The following is a 19,692-nucleotide window of genomic DNA, read 5'->3' as shown; positions in this document are numbered from 1 at the left end:
AGGAAATTACCACATCCCCCAGCAATGCAAGCCACTCAGTTCAAGGGCAATGAGTTATGGGCAATAGATGCTGATGCAGCCAGCACATAGAGTCATAGAGCAATACAGCACGGAAACAGGCCCTTGGGCCCAACTGATCCATGCCAACCATGGTGCCCTCCCAGCCAGTCCCAATTGCCCGTGTTTGGCTCATATCCCTCTAATCCTTTCCAATTCATGTACTTATCCAAATGCTTTTTAAATGTTTAAACCTGCTGTTTGAACCTGCCTCAACCACTTTCTCTGGCAGCTCATTCCATGTACACACCACCCTCTGCATGAAGAAGTTGCCTCTCAGGTCCCTTTTAATCTTTCCCCTCTCATCTTAAACCTATGCCCTCTAGTTTTCAATTCCCCAACCCTGGCAAACAGACAATGTGGGTTCATCCTATCTATGCCCCCCATTATTTAATACACCTCAATATGGTCACCCCCATATTCTCCTATGTTTGAAGGAATACAACCCTCGCCTGTCCAACCGCTCGCGATCACTCAGGCCCATTAGTCCCGGCAACATCCTCATAAATCTTCTTTGCACTCTTTCCAGTTTATCTATGTCTTTCCTATAACAGGGTTACAAAAACTCTACACAATACTTCAAGTGCAGCCTCACCAACGACTTAAACAATTATAACATAATGTCCCAACTCCTATACTCAGTGCCCTGACTGATGAAGGCCAGTGTGCTAAATGCCTTCTTCACCACTCTGTCTACCTGTGCTGCCACTTTCAACAAACTATGTACTGGTACTCCTGGGTCCCTCTGTTCCTCAACATTCCCCAGGGCCTTACCATTCACTGTGTAAGTCCTACCCTGGTTTGACTTTCCAAAATGCAACACTCACACTTAAGACCATAAGACATAGGAGCAGAATTAGGCCACTCGGCCCATCGAGTCTGCTCCGCCATTCAATCATGGCTGATATTTTTCTCATCCCCATTCTCCTGCCTTTTTCCCATAACCCCTGATCCCCTTATTAATCAAGAACCTATATATCTCTGTCTTAAAGACAGTCAATGACCTGGCCTCCACAGCCTTCTGCGGAAAAGAGTTCCACAAATTCACCACTCTCTGGCTGAAGAAATTCCTCTTTATCTCTGTTTTAAAGGATCGTCCTTTAGCCTGAGGTTGTGCCTCTGTGCTCTGTATTATCTGTACTGAAATCCATTTGCCAATCATCGACCCACTTCTCTAACTGATCAAGATACCCCTGTAATTTTTCATAACCCTCTTTGTTATCAGTGATACCTCCTAATTTAGTATCGTCTGCAAACTTGCTAACCATCCTTTTTATGAATTTTTAAACGGCCATCCATTTCTCTCTTTGACCTCTGCCCTCCCTGATCAGCTCTCTGCCATTGTCTACCTTCCTCTGCCTCTAATAATGGGTGTGTTTTAACTATTATTTCCACAAGCTATGTCTTGATGAGGTTTTTACCACTTCACAACTCTGTTCACTGCTGATTTACCAGCTTAGTCTTACAATGTTCAGGAATTGTTTCTCTTCCACTGGAGATCATTTCCCTTCCACTTCTGAGCTTATATTGACCAATAAAATCTGATACATTTTTATTCCCTGTAATTCATTCTGCCCACCCTGAAACGTTAATCTTCTTTCTGTCTAAAAGGATGGTCTCTTTCCAAATGTTCACAGTTAAAGGGCAGGAGATGGCTGACATTTAAGGGGACAGTAAATTAATACAGGACAGAGATATGTCTCGTGTTATTATATGGTACCCAGATTAGATAAATTATTTATGTTTCTGTATAAAATATATTTATTATTATTTCTTGCATTGTCATATAATACTGTAGCGATGTTATACATTTCCAGTCATAAAGTCATTACAGCACAGAAGGAATCCATTCGGTAACTCGAGTCCATGCTGACTCTCTGTATAACATTCCAGTCCCATTCCCACTGGATAACCCCATTCTCCTGAAAGTTTATTTCCTTCAAGTGCCCATCCACTTTCATTTTTAAATAGAATCCATATGCAGATTTACAACTTTTTGGGAATGAAATAGGAAAGAATGTTCCATAGAAACTAGAATTGTCTGTTCTGAATTTCTATCCTATACTGACTGTGATGACTTTTGCAAATCACAGGCAAAAATCTCAACCGTCACGTCTGGACAGAGTCATATTCCTTGGGATCTGAATATCTTGTAATATGGAACTGTAGCTACGCTATATATTTCCAGACATCTCTTCCCTCAGAGGGTTGTTAGTCTTTTGGATTTCTCTTCCACAGGGACCAGTGGAGGCTGAGGATCATTGAATATATTCCAGTTAGACAGATCTTTGACTGACAAGGGTGTCAAGGGTTATGGGGAACAGACAAGAAGATGGAGCAAAAGCTAAGATGTGGGGGGATTTCTTCACTCAAGGATGTGGGAAAGCTTTGGAATTCTCAACCCCTGAGGACAGTGAAAGCCTCAGTCATCAACTATTTTCAAGAGAGAGATTGATTGGTTTCTAGATATTGAAGATATCAAGGGATATGGGTTTAGTGTGGGGAGAATGATGCTGAGGGAGATGAACAAATTATCTCATTGAATAGTTTAAAAGACTCGATGGGCCAAATGGCCGACTGCAGCTCCTATTTGTTATGGTCTCTGTGTCCAGGACAGGAAGCAGTGAGCATGGATCTGTCAATCAGCCTCAATCAGCACCTTCAGGAGAATTGGGAGGATGAATATTAGATACAGCAGAGTGAGAATGGAGGGAGAGTGTGTGGAATGGAGATTCACAGCTTTTGAGGAATGAGAGAGGAAAGAATGTTCCATAGAAACTAGAATTGTCTGTTCTGAATTTCTATCCTGCACTGACACTGATGACTTTTGTAAACTCGTTTTACAGGATATTGAAAGAGGAATCACAGGCCGAAATCTCAAATGTCACGTCAGATCTGACAGAGTCATATTCCTTGGGAGCTGAATATCATCGGATTTTGAATCTGGAAGGAGAAATGATTGTCCGGTCTGTTGATTTGAAAAGATTTCAAACATCAGTGTGACTGGAAAAGCACCAACACACTGCCACACTCGATCGAGTGAGAGTGTTCCAGCGCACTGACTAAAGAGCTTTAACCAGTTACACAGCCTGAATAAATATCACACCATTCACAGCAGGGTGAGACTGTACTCGTGTTCTGTGTGTGGACGAGGCTTCAACTGATTGTCCACCCAAGAGAGAGGCAAGGACACCTGCACCATGGAGAAACCATGGAAATGTGAGGACTGTGGGAAGAGGTACAGATACCCGTCTGAGCTGGAAGTTCATCGGCGCAACCACACTGGCGAGAGACCATTCATGTGCTCTCAGTGTGGGGAGGGATTCACTCGGTTATCCAGCCTGCAGTTACACCAGAGAGTCCACACTGAGGAGAGACTGTTCACGTGTTCTCAGTGTGGGAAGGGATTCACTCGGTCATCCGACCTGTGGGCACACGAGCGCGTTCACACTGGGGAGAGGCCATTCAGCTGCTCTCAGTGTGGGAAGGGATTCTGTGATTCATCCAACCTGCTGAGACACAAGCGAGTTCACACTGGGGAAAAACCATTCACCTGCTCTCAGTGTGGGAAGGGATTCACTCGGTCATCTCACCTGCGGAGACACCAGCGAGTTCACACTGGGGAGAGGCCGTTCACCTGCTCTCAGTGTGGGAAGGGATTCACTCAGTCAACCAACCTGCGGACACACCAGCGAGTTCACACTGGGAAGAGGCCGTTCACCTGCTCTCAGTGTGGGAAGGGATTCACTCAGTCAACCCACCTGCGGATACACCAGCGAGTTCACACTGGGGAGAGGCCGTTCACCTGCTCTCAGTGTGGGAAGGGATTCAGAGTTTCATCCCAGCTGCTGAGACACCAACAAGTTCACGAGTGATTCCAGGGGTTGGATTCTGTTGTTGTTTCTGCTCTCAATTACATCCAGGACTGCATTTTGTTCATTCTCACAGTTGGTCAATGGGGAGGGTCGGAGGGTTTCTTTCTGCTGGACTGGCCGGTCTCATGACTTTGCCTCCAGTGGGCTGATGCTCTTTGAGTCTTGTTGCGAATACCTAGTTTCAGATTTCACACTGATCACAGAATGACAGGGTGTTAGGAAGTTATAGAGGTTTACAACATGGAAACAGGCCCTTCGGCCCAACTTGTCCATGCCGCTCAGTTTTTACCAGTAAGCTCGTCCCAATTGCCCATATTTGGCCCATATCCCTCTATACCCGTCTTACCATGTAACTGTCTAAGTGCTTTTGAAAAGACAGAATTGTACCCACCTCTACCACTGCCTCTGGCACCTCGTTCCAGACATTCACCACCATCTGAGTGAAAGACTGCCCCTCTGGACCCTTTTGTATCTCTCCCCTCTCACTTTAAACCTAAAACTAAGAACAAGAAACGTATTGATAAAATGATTAGAGAACAGAGCCAACGTTTTGAGTCTGAATGACACTTCATATGAGCTGTTACGAAGGGTCATCCAGTATCAAAACATTGGCTCTATTCTCTCTTCACAGATGCTGTCAGACCTGCTGAGACTTTCCAGCATTTTCTGTTTTTGTTTCAGATTCCAGTATCCGCAGTATTTTACTTATCTGATAATTTGATTCGGTCTGATTGGAATCCCCACGACCCTCCCGCAAAACAGAGGGAGTGGTGGCAAAAGGAGAAAAAAGATAAGGATGATAAAGACTGGGTTCTGATTCTCCGAGCCCATGTAGAATAAACAAAACCAGTGAACCAGTTTATAAAGAACAGAAGTTACCCATCCCTAACAAAAACTGATCAAATAAAAACAATTAGGTTCAGGAAGATAACAAAAGAATTAATAGATGAAGTTTAAAATCAACTTTGTTTTGTTGTTAGAGAAGTTTTTAAAAATTATGTAAAATGACACAAGTGTGTGCCAAATTTCTTCTCTCACTCCCCACCCTTTTAGATTCTGTAGAAAAGTTAACCCTTTCAGCAGACAGTTGATTTAGTCATCGAGGTTTGCAGCATGGAAACGGGCCCTTCAGCCCAACTTGTCCATGCCGCCCCTTTTTTAACCCCTGTGCTAGTCCCAATTGCCCGCGTTTGGCCCATATCTCTCGACACCCATCTTACCCATGTAACTGTCTAAACGCTTTTTAAAAGACAAAATTGTCCCTGCCTCTACTACTACCTCTGGCAGCTTGTTCCAGACACTCACCACCCTCTGTGTGAAACAAATGCCCCTCTGGACCCTTCTGTATCTCTCCCCTCTCACCTTAAACCTATGCCCTCTAGTTTTAGACTCCCCTACCTTTGGGAAAAGATGTCGACTATCTAGCTGATCTATGCCCCTCATTATTTTATAGACCTCTATAAGATCACCCCTCAGCCTCCTACATTCCAGGGAAAAAAGTCCCAGTCTATCCAACCTCTCTTTATAATTCAAACCATCAAGTCCCGGTCGCATCCTAATAAATCTTTTCTGCACTCTTTCTAGTTTAATAATATCCTTTCTATAATAGGGTGACCAGAACTGTACGCAGTATTCCAAGTGTGGCCTTACCAATGTCTTGTACAACTTCAACAAGACGTCCCAACTCCTGCATTCAATGTTCTGACCAACATGCAGAATGCCTTCTTCACCACTCTGTCCACCTGCAACTCCATTTTCAAGGAGCTATGAACCTGTACCCCTAGATCTCTGTTCTGTAACTCTCCCCAACACCCTACCATTAACTGAGTAAGTCCTGCCCTGGTTCGATCGCCCAAAATGTATTACCTCGCATTTATCTGAATTAAACTCCATCTGCCACTCGTCAGTCCACTGGCCCAATTGATCAAGATCGCACTACAATCCTGGATAGCCTTCTTCACTGTCCATGATACCACCAACCTTGGTGTCATCTGAAAACTTACTAACCATGCCCCCTACATTCTCATCCAAATCATTAATATAAATGACAAATAACAGTGAACCCAGCACCGATCCTTGAGGCACACCGCTGATCACAGGCTCCAGTTTGAAAAACAACCTTCTACAACCACCCTCTGTCTTCTGTCATCAAACCAATTTTGTATCCATTTGGCTAACTCACCCTGGATTCCATTAGATTTAACCTTGAGCAACAATCTACCGTGCGGTACCTTGTCAAAGGCCTTGCTAAAGTCCACGTAGTCAGCATCACCTGTACTGCCCTGATCTACCTTCTTGGTTACCCCTTCAAAAAACTCAATCAAATTTGTGAGACATGATTTTCCACTCACAAAGCCATGCTGACCGTCCCTAATCAGTCCTTGTGTCTCCAAATGCCTGTAGATCCTGTCTCTCAAATACCTTCTGACAACTTACAGATGTGAATCACACCGCCCTTTAGTTCCCAGGCTTTTCCCTGCAGCCCTTTTTAAACAAAGGCTCCACATTTGCCACCCTCCAATCTTTAGGCACCTCACCCGTGACTATCGATGATTCAAATATCTCTGCTAGGAGACCCGCAATTTCCTCCCTAGCCTCCCACAGTGTTCTGGGATACACTTCATCAGGTCCCGGGGATTTATCTACCTTGATGCGCTTTGACTTCCAGCACCTCCTTCTCTGTTATAAGGACACTCCTCAAGACATCACTTTATTTCCCCAAGTTCCCTAACATCCATGCTTTTCTCAACAATAAATAATGATGAAAAATATTCATTTATGATCTCACCCATCTCTTGTGGATCCGCACATAGATGACCTTGTTGATCCTTAAGAGGTCCTACTCTCTACCTAGTTACTCTTTGGCACTTTATGTATTTATAGAACCTCTTTGGATTCTCCTTTGCCTTATCTGCCAAAACAATCTCGTGTCCCCTTTTTGCCCTCCTGATTTCTCTCTTAATTCTACTCCTACACCCTCTATACTCTTCAAGGGATCCACTTGATCCCAGCTGCCTATGCATGTCATGTGCCTCCTTCTTCTTGACGAGGGCCTCAATATCTCGAGTCATCCAGGGTTCCCGACTTCTACCACCCTTGCCCATCACTCTAAGAGCAATGTGCTTACACTGAACCCTGGTTAAAACACTTTTGAAAGCCTCCCACTTACCAGACGTCCGTTTGCCTTCCCACAGACTCCCCCAGTTAACTGTCGAAAGTTCCTGCCTGATACCATCAACATTGGCCTTGCCCTAATTTAGAATTTTAACTTTTGGACCTGACCAATCATTTCCATAGGTATCTTAAAACTAATGGAATTATGGTCACTGGTCCCAAAGTGATCCCTCACTCACACTTCTATCACCTGCCCTTCCTTATTTCCCAAGAGGAGGTGAAGTTTTGCCCCTCTCTAGTCGGGCCATCCACATACTGAATGAGAAATTCCTCCTGAATACACTCAACAAATTTCTCCCCATCCAAGCCTCTAATACTATGGCTGTCCCAGTCAATGTTGGAAAGTTAAAATCCCCGACTATTACCACCCTATTTTTCTTGGAACTATCTGTAATCTCCTTACATATTTGCTCCTCAATTTTCCACCGACTATTTGGGGGCCTATAGTACAACTCTATCAAAGTGATTTCCCCCTTCTTATTTCTCAGTTCACCCCTTTTGACTCAGTGGGCGAACCCTCGGATAAATCCCCTCTCAGTACTGCCGTGATGTTTTCCTGAATCAAAAGTGCAACTCCCCCTCCTTTCTTTCCTCCTGTTCTATCTTTCCTATGGCATCTTGTTTTTAACTTGTTTTTAAATCACCCAGAAACTCGTGTCTATTTTAGTTTATAATTGTGGATTTATTGGAGCCAGTTAAATGTGGAAATTTTAAGCATAGCCTGGAGGAATTTGGAATAACTGAGAATTTTATCGTGTTGTCACCTCAACCCCAGATAAAGAACAAAGAGTTTGCAGCTGGTAACGTGTTTGGGATTTTAAATCAACAAAGATGTTGCCGATAAAATCAGGCCTTGGAAGTTGGCTGAAAAAGGGTTAAGTTACAATGAAGGATCTTGTATCTTATTTTAATCAAGGAGTTGTGAGCTTGTAGTGCTCTGTCGCTTTAAGAAGCTACAGCTGCGAGAGAGAATGCTGAGGATTCATTGTTTGAAATTTACGAGCTGTGAGAATCTGTGTGTTTTGTTTGTTTTATGTGGATGTTTGTAGATGTGTTTTATTATTGTTTTGGGCTACATTTGTTAAGGTTTATCTTTCTGGGGAATTAACCTTACCTTGAGTCTTTAATTAAAGGCATTTTTGGGAGTTTAAAACAGGATCACAAGAACGCTTAAGTAATTAATTTTGGTTATTGTTGTTGTAAAGCACATGCTAAGTTTCTCTGTTTGTGTATGGACGATATTTGTGGGTTGAACGCTTTAAGCTTTGAGGTTTTCTGTCTGTGATTTAAATCAAACAGATTTTTAAAAAGGAAGTGTAATTAATAAAGCTTTTTTTTCAAAAGTTATGAACTTGGAGCCATATTTACTGGACAGAGACAGGATTCCAGGATATTTCACTAAACATGCGGGAATTTTAATCCGGATACAATTCACTCGTGAGAATGAGAGTTTTAATTTGTAATGGTTATTTAAAATTTGGGACATGTGAAATGATTCTGACCAATCCTGTGTTGGATTGATCTTGGATTAAACTTCCTGTCAGGTCCAAAGACACAATTAACACAATGAAAAGGAAAATTCTGGAATTGGATACTGAAGAAAAGAGTTTAAAAGGAGAGATTATTAAATAGAAATGATTCCCAGACCGTGTGGTCGTTAGGTTGGAACAAAGGAAGAGTGCTGACATCCATTTGAAAACTTTTAATCCACCCCTTTTCAAACTCAGTCTACGTACAAAGAAAACCCCAAGGATGGTAGATAAGGGGTTCTGGAAAACATCATGATGGGGGCACCTATCTGTTCATGAGATGATCACAAAGCCCCATGATGTCCAAATACTAATTTCATTGGACCTTTCTGTAATGTATGTAATCTATCACCATTCTGATTGGATTGTGTCCAGCTGGGATGGGTTGAGTAACTGTACAAGAATTGATGATTTTCTTTGTTGGGTGGAGTTGCACATGGTCAGCCCCTGTGGCTTCTCCCCGCTGGCGTAACTCAATAAACTGTTTGTTGAATCAGGTTTAAGTGTTGAATGATTCTTCTGAGTTCATTCACCCCAACACACTGGGTACATTACTCCTTCATCCTCGGGAGTCCAGACTACATGTGGCCCTTGGGGGGCCTTTCATGAATCACATGTGTTTGCTTGTTGTAGATGCGCATTCAAAATGCTTGGAAGCACAGATCATGAGTAATATTACAGGGCAATTAGGACTAGTTTAGTGGTAAAAACTGGGCGGCATGGACAAGTTGGGCCGAAGGGCCTGTTTCCATGCTGTAAACCTCTATGACTCTAACTACCTTTTTTGTGGCCTGAAGTTCCCACAATTGGAAAGCAGCCAGATTAGTTAAATAGACAGCATTAATTGTGAGACAGTTAAATAATAAATGATTCATTAATATATATGTTATAAAGGCTGGAAATGTAAATTTGAACACAAGTTTATAACTTTTAGAATTATAAACACATTAAGAATGGTTAAAATGCTGTGGGAATTATCAGATGTTCCCTTCTCATGCTGACAGAATAAAAAAAGATGAAAGGACTTGTTAATCTTGACTAGAGGGAATGAATCGGCTCCTGTTCAAGATGTCTCAACATTGAATGACTGATGTGAACCAATTATTGGTTGACACTCAGGCTACCCCAAGCTAAGAGATATCGTTTGAGAGAAAGAATTGTCTTAAAATTAAGACAATGTGCGCAATTAGCTAAAAACCAAACCAATGTCATTATTGACAAGTTATAGACCAATTGGCTAATTCCCAACAATTAGCTGAGGATGGCTTTCTACATTTTGAAAGTATAAAAAGGGGGATTCGAGAAACCAATTTGGTAGAAGTTTTTAAAAGTTAACTTTGTTTATAGTTTGTTTATTAGTGTCACACATAGGCTTACATTAACATTGCAATGAAAATACCCCAGTCGCCACAATCTGGCGCCTGTTTGAGTAAACTGAGGGAGAATTTCGCATGGCCAATGTACCCAACCAGCACGTCTTTTCGACTGTGGGAGGAAACTGGAGCACTCGGAGGAAACCTGCACTTTACTGTTCAAAAGTCTATCTATCCTTGCCTTAAAAACATTCAATGAGGCAGCCTCAACTGCTTCACTGGGCAGGGAATTCCACAGATTCACAACCCTTTCTGTGAAGAAGTTCCTCCTCAACTTAGTCCTAAATTTGCTTCCCTTATTTTGAGGCTGTGTCTCCTAGTTGTAGGTTAGGGGGATGAGCAGGGTAAATACTTGGGGTTATGGGACAGGTCTGGATGGGATTGCCCTGTGTGTCAGGGGGAATATATGAGGTTACAAGGATAAGGCCTGTGTGGGATTGTTATCAGTGCAGACCTGATGGGCCAAATGGCCCCCTTCTGCACTGAAAGGATTCTATGATTTCAGGGAATTGTGAAATTGGAGATTACTGAGATAGGGAGGGATAAGGTCATGGAGGAATTTGAAAATAAGGATGTGAATTTTAAAATTGAAACATGACTTGACTTAAAGCCGATGTAGGCTTTATGGATGAATAGGATTTGGATGAATAGGATGAATTGGATTGGATGAATAGGATTTGGTGTGAGAAAGCAGACGGGCGGCAGAGATTTGGATGATCTCACATTTCTATGTGGGGAGTGGGGTGAATGTGAGAGGCTGCTCGGAAATATATTGGAATCATCAAGACTAAAGGTAACAGATGGAGTGGTGTGGAGACTGTGGACATTTTGGAGATTGAAATATTTGGTATCAGTGATGGTGTGGATATGTGGTCAGAAACTCATCCTGTTGTTAAATCTGACACCAAGGCCTGAATTTTTCATCCGTTGGCCACACTCACACGGGAGTGCCTGGAAGTGGGTGTAATCAGCCCTGGAAATCGGCCCCGGAAAGTGATCTCATGCTGGCTGGCTGATTAACGGACAGTCAGTGTGAAACGTGCACTGGGAAAGGCTCAGTGCTGCCGGGGAGGGAGGGAAGGGGACGGGGAGGGAGGGAAGGGGACGGGGAGGGAGGGAAGGGGACGGGCACTGAGGAAAGCGAGGGTGCTGTTGGCATTTCCAATACGCTCCCTCAGGGGGACAGCTGCTGCGGAGCCTGTCTTACAGCTACAGCCCTGTAAAAAATAAACTGCGATGGAGCTCCTCACAGTGGGGGAGAGGATGGAGGAGATGGGGAGAGGGAGAGAACCCTTCAAAAGGAATTAACTTCTGTTAGCAGTATTTAAAAGACGCAAGACACTGTGTTTAACACAAAGCTGATTTATTTGACTCTTATCCAGAATATTTACACCTATAACCGGCCTGGTGTTTATTAACATCAGCAGGACTAGACTCCAGTGAATGATATTCAATCCTGCAGGTGATTAACAGCAAACCCAATCATTGTCATTACTTGTGAACTCGCTGGTGTCTCAGCAGATGGGATGACTGAGTGAATCCCCTCCCACACACAGAGCAGGAGAACGGTTTCTCCCCGGTGTGAACACGCCAGTGTTTCAGCAGACTGGATGAATCACTGAATCCCTTCCCACACTCCGAGCAGCTGAGCGGCCTCTCCCCAGTGTGAATACTCTGGTGTACAGTGAGCTGAGATGATTTCCTGAACCCAGTCCCACAACGAGAGCATCTGAACGGTCTCTCGTCAGTGTGAATACGTTGATGGGTCACCAGCTACCGTGGGCGGCACGGTAGCACAGTGGTTAGCACTGCTGCTTCACAGCTCCAGGGTCCTGGGTTCAATTCCCGGCTCGGGTCACTGTCTGTGTGGAGTTTGCACATTCTCCTCGTGTCTGCGTGGGTTTCCTCCGGGTGCTCCGGTTTCCTCCCACAGTCCAAAGATGTGCGGGTTAGGTTGATTGGCCAGGTTAAAAAAAAAATTGCCCCTTAGAGTCCTGAGATGTGTAGGTTAGAGGGATTAGCGGGTAAATATGTGGGGCTAGGGCCTGGGTGGGATTGTGGTCGGTGCAGACTCGATGGGCCGAATGGCCTCCTTCTGCACTGTAGGGTTTCTATGATTTCTTCTAGTTCCCCAGAACTTTTAAAGCACTTCCCACAATCCAGGCATTTAAATGGTCTCTCGTCAGAATGAACCCGTTGATGGGATGTTAGTTCCGTAGAACTTTTAAAGCACTTCTCACAGTTCAGGCATTTAAAGGGTCTCTCATCAGTGTGAACTCGCTGATGTTTCAGTAGGTGAGATGACTGAGTGAATCCCTTCCCACACACAGGGCAGGTAAATGGTTTCTCCCCAGTGTGGATTCGCTGGTGTTTCAGCAGATCAGATAACTGAATGAATCCATTCCCACAATCGGAGCAGGTAAATGGTCTCTCTCCAGTGTGAATTCGCTGATGTGTCATCAGGTTGGCTGACTGAGTGAATCCCTTCCCACACTGAGGGCAGGTGAATGGTCTCTCCCCAGTGTGACTGCGTCGATGAGTTTCCAGGTCAGATGGATAACTAAACGCTTTCCCACAATCCCCACATTTCCACAGCTTCTCCCCAGTGTGACTGTGCTTGTGTCTCGACAGGCCAGATGATCGACTGAAGCCTTGTCCACACACACAACACGTGTATGGTTTCTCCTCACTGTGAACAGTGCTTTTTCCTTCCATGTTTAATATTCAATGATATTCAGGTTACGATAAATGATACACCTCTGTCAGCTCCTGGTGTGATGTTTGGTTTCAGTTTCCTGACTGTAAATCCTCCTCTTCTAAAACCCTGTGAAATTGATTTAAAACAAAAAAACAGGAGTGAGAGAGAACCCACAAAAACACAAAGGCAGCTTGTGAAATTGAGCTGAATGAATCTGGTAATTTGTCTGATACTAATGAACAGTGCTGGATTATCATAAAAACCCAACTGATTCACTAATGTCCATCAGGGAAAGGAACCTACCACCCAGTCTGGGTCTGTACAGACTCAGGCCTCTACTTAAGGAGAGTACAAGACAGTGGGAGAGAACAGGGAGTAATGCAAGAGGTGAGGTTGTGGGGGGATGGCGGAGGTGCTGGTGATGGCAGGAGGAGAGGTTGTGGGGGGGTGGGGGAGGTGCTGGTGATGGCAGGAGGTGAGGTTGTGGGGGAATGGGGGAGGTGCTGGTGATGGCAGGAGGAGAGGGATTTTACACATCTATAACTCAGCTGGAGCTTTGACAGAATCTCCCAAACCCTCAACTTCCACCACCTGGAAGGACCAGGATCAGAAGTGTGAATCAACACCTCGAAATTCACCTTCAAGTCTCACACACTTGGGGATTTTCACAGTAACTTAATCGCAGTGTTAATATAAACCTACTCGTGACATGAATAAATAAACTTTTTTACAAAACGTTAAACACACTGTCCTGACTTGCCTGCCATCCAGTGCTGGATGAACAGATATTTTATATTTTGGGAAGACTGAAGCCACTGGTTTCAGTCTTTGCTACAAACTTCACTCCCCAGCCACCGACTCCATCTCTCTCCCTGATAATTGTCCGAGGCTGAACATGATTGTTCACAACCATGGTGACATGTTTCACCTCAGGAATTAGGAGTCGGCCATTCGGTCCATCAGGTCTTTCACCTCTGTCACTGTTTCAAGTCTGGATGACCGTTCTCCAAACAGTCAATCAGACTCGAAACGTTGGCTCTGTTCTCTCTCCAAAGATGCTGTCAGACATGCTGAGATTTTCCAGCACTTTGTTTCTGTTAAACATTTACTTGATTGCAGTTTGCTGTGGGTAAATCCTCTCCTTCTAACCCATGCAAAATAAGTTTCCAAAACCCATCACTCTCAGTCCAGGATAGAAATTCACAACATTGTGTCTGCCTGCTTTCCGGCTCAGGATTACTTAAGCTGGGACACATTTTCATTGGAAGCAGATGAGAAAATGTTCACCAGGCTGACTCCTGTGATGAGGGGGTTTGGCTTCTGAGGAAAGGTGGAACAGGTTGGGTCTTTACCCATTGGAATTCAGAAGAATGAGAGGTGATCTTGGTGAAGCATATTAGATCCTGGGGGAGCTTGACCGGGTCGATTCTGAGAGGATGTTTCCCCTCATGGGGTAATACCGAATTATGGAACAGTTAAAAAATAAGAGGTCTCTCAGTTTACACCATGAGGAGAAACATATTCTCTATGAAGACCATTAGTCTTTGGAAATCCCTTCTCCAGTAAGTAGGAGGCTTGGTCATTGAATAAATTTAAGGCTGTGTTAAGTTCATAAGATATTGGAGCAGAATTAGGCCATTTGGCCCATCGAGTCTGCTCCGCCATTCGACCATGGCTGATATGCTCCTCATTCCCATTTTCCTGCCTTCTCCCCATAACCAGTTAAAAATCTGTCTAACTCCTCCTTAAATTTACTCACTGTCCCAGCATCCACCGCACTTCAGGGGAGCGAATTCCAGATTCACAACCCTTTGGGAGAAGTAGTTTCTCCTCAACTCTGTTTTAAATTTGCTGCCCCTTATCCTAAGACTATGAGCTCTCATCCTAGAATGCCCCACAAGAGGAAGTATCCACTCCACGTCTACTTTATCCATACCTTTTATCATCTTGTGTACCTCAATTTGATCTCCCCTCATTCTTCTAAATTCCAGAGAGTATAGGCCTATATCTCTTCATACGACAAACCCAACATCTCTGGAATCAATCTAGTGAACCTCCTCTGAACTGCCTCCAATGCCACGACATCTTTCCTCAAATAAAGGGACCAAAACTATGCACAATACTCCAGGTGCGGCCTCACCAATGCCTTGTATAGTTCCTTACATTTATATTCTAATCCTTTAGCTATAAATGCCAACATTCCATTCACTTTCTTTATAATCTGCTATACCTGCATGCTGGTTTCCTGTGACTGGTGAATGAGGACACCCAGATCCTTCTGCACTGGAGCACCCCAAAGTCTCTCCCCATTTAGATAATAAATCGCCTTCCCAACACTCCAGCCCAGGCAACATGCTGGTGACTCTCCTCTGCACTCTTTCTAGTACAATCACATCCTTCCTATAGTGTTCCTCAGTGTTACGTTCTGTCTGATTCTGTCAGTTGATGTTTCTGAGATTCACCTTGGGACACTCTCCTACATTAAAGGTCTGATATAAATGAAAGTTAGTTTTAAATCACATTCTAACAGATTGGGGAAGTCAGGATTAAAACAATATCTGGGTAAATGGAGTTTGGTCACAGATCAGCCGTGACCCCAGTCAATAAGAGAACAGGCTCGAGGGGGATAAATGATTTCCTCCTGTTCCCAATAAACTTGGGCTCAAACACCAGCTGATGAATGGAAAGTGATGGGTGAACTGGGTAGAAGACACTTCACCAGGAACCAGCGATGGAGCAGAGTTAAAGAGTAGGACAGTCCTGTGGAGAGACTACTCAGGAAATGGAATAGGTTGTTCAGCCCTTCAAGTCTGCTCTGTTATTCAATTAGACCCTGGTTGATCCATTAGTCTATCTGAACTTGAACAAATACCTGAATTATTAACTCAAGCTGGTTACAGCAGTTATTAACAGCAGCAGAAACACACCATAGCTATCAGAATGAACATGGATCAGTGCAGGATGTGATTACCTGTTCAATAACTGGGGAATCTGCCTCCAGACTTGTGAACTCGCTGGTGTCTCATTAGGTTTTGTGACTGAGTGAATCTGTTCCCACATATGGAGCAGGTGAACGGCCTCTCCCCGGAGTGAACTCGCTGGTGTATCAGGAGATCAGATGAGTTAGTGAATCCCTTCCCACACACGGAGCAGGTGAAAGGCCTTTCCCCAGTGTGAGCACGCTGGTGTTTCAGCAGGTGAGATGAACTGTTGAGACACCAACCAGTTCACACTGCAGAGAGACCTTTTAAATACACAGACTGTGGGAAAGGCTACAAAAGTTCTGGGGAACCGATACGCCATCAACATGTTTCACACTGACACGAGACCGCTCTCACTGTGGGAGTAGGTTCACACAATCATCCGACCTCACTGTACACCAGTGGATTCACACTGGGGAGAGGCCGATCACCTGCAAAGAGTGTGGGAAGGGATTTGCTCAGATGTCCACTCTGCTGACACACCAGTGGATTCACACTGGGAAGAGACCATTCACCTGCCCTGTGTGTGGGAAGGGATTCATTAATTCATCCAACTTGCTGAGGCACCAACACGTTCACACTGGGGAGAGGCCGTTCACTTGCACGGAGTGTGGGAAGGGATTCACTAATTCATCCCACCTGCTGACGCACCAGCAAGTTCACACTGACGAGATTGAACTGCGGAAAGTGCAACAAAAGTTCCAGGGAACTGCTGTCCCATCAACAAATCCACACTGACTAGAGATGATTCAAGTGTTGTCATTTTTGGTCTGAGTTCAGGTAATCTCATCTCACTGTACACCAGTGGATTGACACTGAGGAGAGAATGTTCACTTCCTCTGAATGTGGGAAAGGAGTCACTCATTCGTCTCATCCACTGAGACCCAGTGATTTCAGAAATAAATCAGAAATACACTGATTGTATTTTACTTTTAATCACAGCCAGTACTGAATCATATTTTTTGGGGTCTGTTTCTACTACTGATGATAAACTCCAGGCCAGTTATGTTTTTAATCTTCTGGTTAAAAGTTAAATAAATCAGCTGTATGTTAAGCTGAGTGTCAATCTTTTTGATATCTACAACATGTTAGGAGGTTTTGAGGTGCTCTGCCCATTCCCTCTTTCCTGCATCCTCACGTCCAATAATAAGTGTAAGCAGCTCATATAACTTCAAGATTGTGAACTCGCAATGAACTACCTCCACTATTTCCAACAGCCCACCAGAAAAAACCTGCCTCTAAAGTTCCTCATTGACTGAGCCCTGACACGGTAGCACAGTGGTTCGCACTGCTGCTTCACAGCTCCAGGGACCTGGGTTCGATTCCCAGCTTGGGTCACTGCCTGTGTGGAGTTTGCACATTCTCCTCGTGTCTGCGTGGGTTTCCTCCGGGTGCTCCGGTTTCCTCCCACAGTCCAAAGATGTGCGGGTTAGGTTGATTGGCCATGCTAAAATTGCTCCTTAGTGTCCTGAGATGTGTAGATTAGAGGGATTAGCGGGTAAAATATGTAGGGATATGGGGGTAGGGCCTGGGTGGGATTGTGGTCGGTGCAGACTTGATGGGCCGAATGGCCTCTTTCTGTACTGTAGGGTTTCTATGATTTCTATGAACCTGCATCTTTTTCTGGGTTTTCTCACCATTTAATTGGGACTGTCAATGGTGGTGTTTTTACCCATCATTCCCCTGGTTGAGACCCCTATCCACAGCTCAGGAGAGCAGTGGGCAGGCCTGGTTCTGCCCTGTCTTTGGAACATCCGCAGTGTCAGCCATGATTATGAACAGACACTTTTCTCTCGGATCCACGATGGGTAAAGGGGGGATGGCGGGCGCAATGGATCTGTGGGTGGACGAGATTCTCCGGAAACACGTTGTGTAAATCGCAGACCCCAAATGAGAAGCTACCGAGTGGATTTATCCTGGTGACAAAGCTGGAGCAGGAGGAGAGAATGTTGTGAATTTCTATCCTGGATGGATTTCGGGAACTCCTTTTACAGGGGGTTAGAAGAGGAGGATTTACACATGGCAATCTCAAAATAAAGGTTCATCTCTACAGGATGGTACAGTGGTTAGCACTGCTGCCTCACTGTCTGTGAGGAGTTTGCACATTCCACCTGTGACTTTAGGGGTTTTCTCCAGGTGCTCTGCTTTCCTCCCACAGTCAAAAGATGTGCAGGTTAGAGGATTAGCAGGGTAAATGTGTGCAGTTGCTGGCGGTGGGCCTGTGTAAGATACTCTTTTGCAGAGTCAGTGCAGACTCGATGGGCTGAATGGCCTCCTTCTACACTGTAGGGGATTCTATGATTCTTTGGATACAGGTCTTCAAATGGGATGGACAGGTAGATATGGACAGAATGTTTCCACTGAGACATGAATACACAGTAAATAGTAGTAAATCCAATCACTAAAACCCAGACACCAAATCCAGGGACCACTTACACCCAGACACCAAATCCAGAGACCACTAACATTGAGACACCAAATCCAGGGACCACTGACACCAAGACACCAAATCCAGGGACAACTTACACCCAGACACCAAATACAGGGACCACCTATACCGGAACACCAAACCCAGGGACCACTTACACTGAGACGTCAAATCCAAGGACCACTTACACCGAGATACCAAATCCATGAGATCATTTACACTGAGACAGCAAATTTAAGCAATAATAAAAGGACATCTAAGCAAGCAGCCAATGCCACAATAAAATAAAGCTGCTTACAAACTGCGGAGAACATGTTTTTAAAAAATACATTTCTTAAAGGCACATTAGCGTCACTTTCTTGAAAACATAAAGGGTGCAATCTTCCCCAACAAAAATTCTATTTCTCAAAAGAGTCTGACGAGTTTGGCACTGCAATCTTCCCAAACTCTGTCGATTTCTTTAGCAATTGGGAGATTTGTGTCCATGGGGGAGCGGGTGGTGTAGAGCTTTTGCATGCCAGGGAAACCATCAAAATCAACTATGACAATTGCAAAGATCAGAACATTTCAAAGGCTCTCACATGCAGTACGTGTGGTGGAGTTTTAATAAACAAGATTCCAAGAGAGTTGATTGATCCAGAAAATAACAGATTTCTTCTGCAATATAATTCTACAATGGGTGGTTCACAAGAACTCCAGATGTGTGTAAAGTGAAACATTACAGGTCAATTTGTCACACCCAAACAGAACACTCAAACAGAAGAAGCCTGTGGTTTCTTTTCTTCTTCTCCTGTCTGAGAGAAGAAGCAAAAACCGTGTTAAATACTAATCTCTGAGTTAGATATCCAGGTCAAAGCTTCTGGTGTAAGATTTCTTATGAGTTTCGGGGCAGCCAGTGGCGAAGTAATATTGAACAAGTAATCCAGAAACGCAAAGTCATGTTCTGGGGATCTGGGTTCGAATGCCACCATGGCAGACGGTGGAATTTGAATTCAATAACAAAAAAAATCCAGAAATAAACTTTTAATGAAACCATTGCCGATCGTCATATAAAACTCAAGTCCTTTAGGAAAGGAAATCTGCCACCCTTACCCGGTATGTTCCACGTGTGACTCCAGATCCATAGCAATGTGGGTCTTTAAATGGTCCAGCAAACCATTCAGTTCAAGGGCAATTAGGGTTGAGCAATGAGTATGGACAGAGTAAATAGTCAGAAACTGGTTCCACTCAAGAGAGCACCAAGAACTAGGGCACAGATTCAAAGTATTTAGCAAAGGAGTAAGAGTGATGTGAGTAAAAATGTTTCACTCAGAGGTGGGTTGGAGTCTGGAACAAATTCACTGAGAAGGTCGTGGAGGCAGGTTCTATCGAGGTATTGAAAAGAAAATTAGATTGCTATCCAAAAAGAAAGAATGTGCAATGTTACGGGAATAAGGCAGGGAAGTAGCACTGGGTACAATGCCCTTTCAGAGACCCAGGACAGACTCAATGGGCTGAATGGTGTCCTTCTGCACTGTGAGGATTCTGTGTTTCTGTCAGCACAGACCCCACATCATCAGCATTGGAACTGAAACTCC

At 44.2% G+C, this 19,692-nt stretch overlaps 1 protein-coding gene across 1 annotated transcript in view; it reads right to left on the bottom strand.

Annotated features, from left to right (window-relative positions):
- LOC144480721 (uncharacterized) overlaps window positions 1–19,692 on the bottom strand; it is a 61,982-nt gene that overhangs the window by 24,909 nt on the left and 17,381 nt on the right. The window contains 4 exon segments of the mRNA XM_078200312.1: window positions 6,164–6,237; window positions 11,400–11,464; window positions 11,504–11,682; window positions 12,202–12,733. Of these exon segments, the coding sequence (XP_078056438.1) occupies window positions 6,164–6,237; window positions 11,400–11,464; window positions 11,504–11,682; window positions 12,202–12,733 (850 nt within the window).

The sequence above is a fragment of the Mustelus asterias genome, chromosome 30 (assembly GCF_964213995.1).
Source record: "Mustelus asterias chromosome 30, sMusAst1.hap1.1, whole genome shotgun sequence".
NCBI classification, from domain to species: domain Eukaryota; kingdom Metazoa; phylum Chordata; class Chondrichthyes; order Carcharhiniformes; family Triakidae; genus Mustelus; species Mustelus asterias.
The sequence above is the reverse complement of the archived record's forward strand: the minus strand, read 5'-3'. Positions and strand labels throughout refer to the sequence as shown.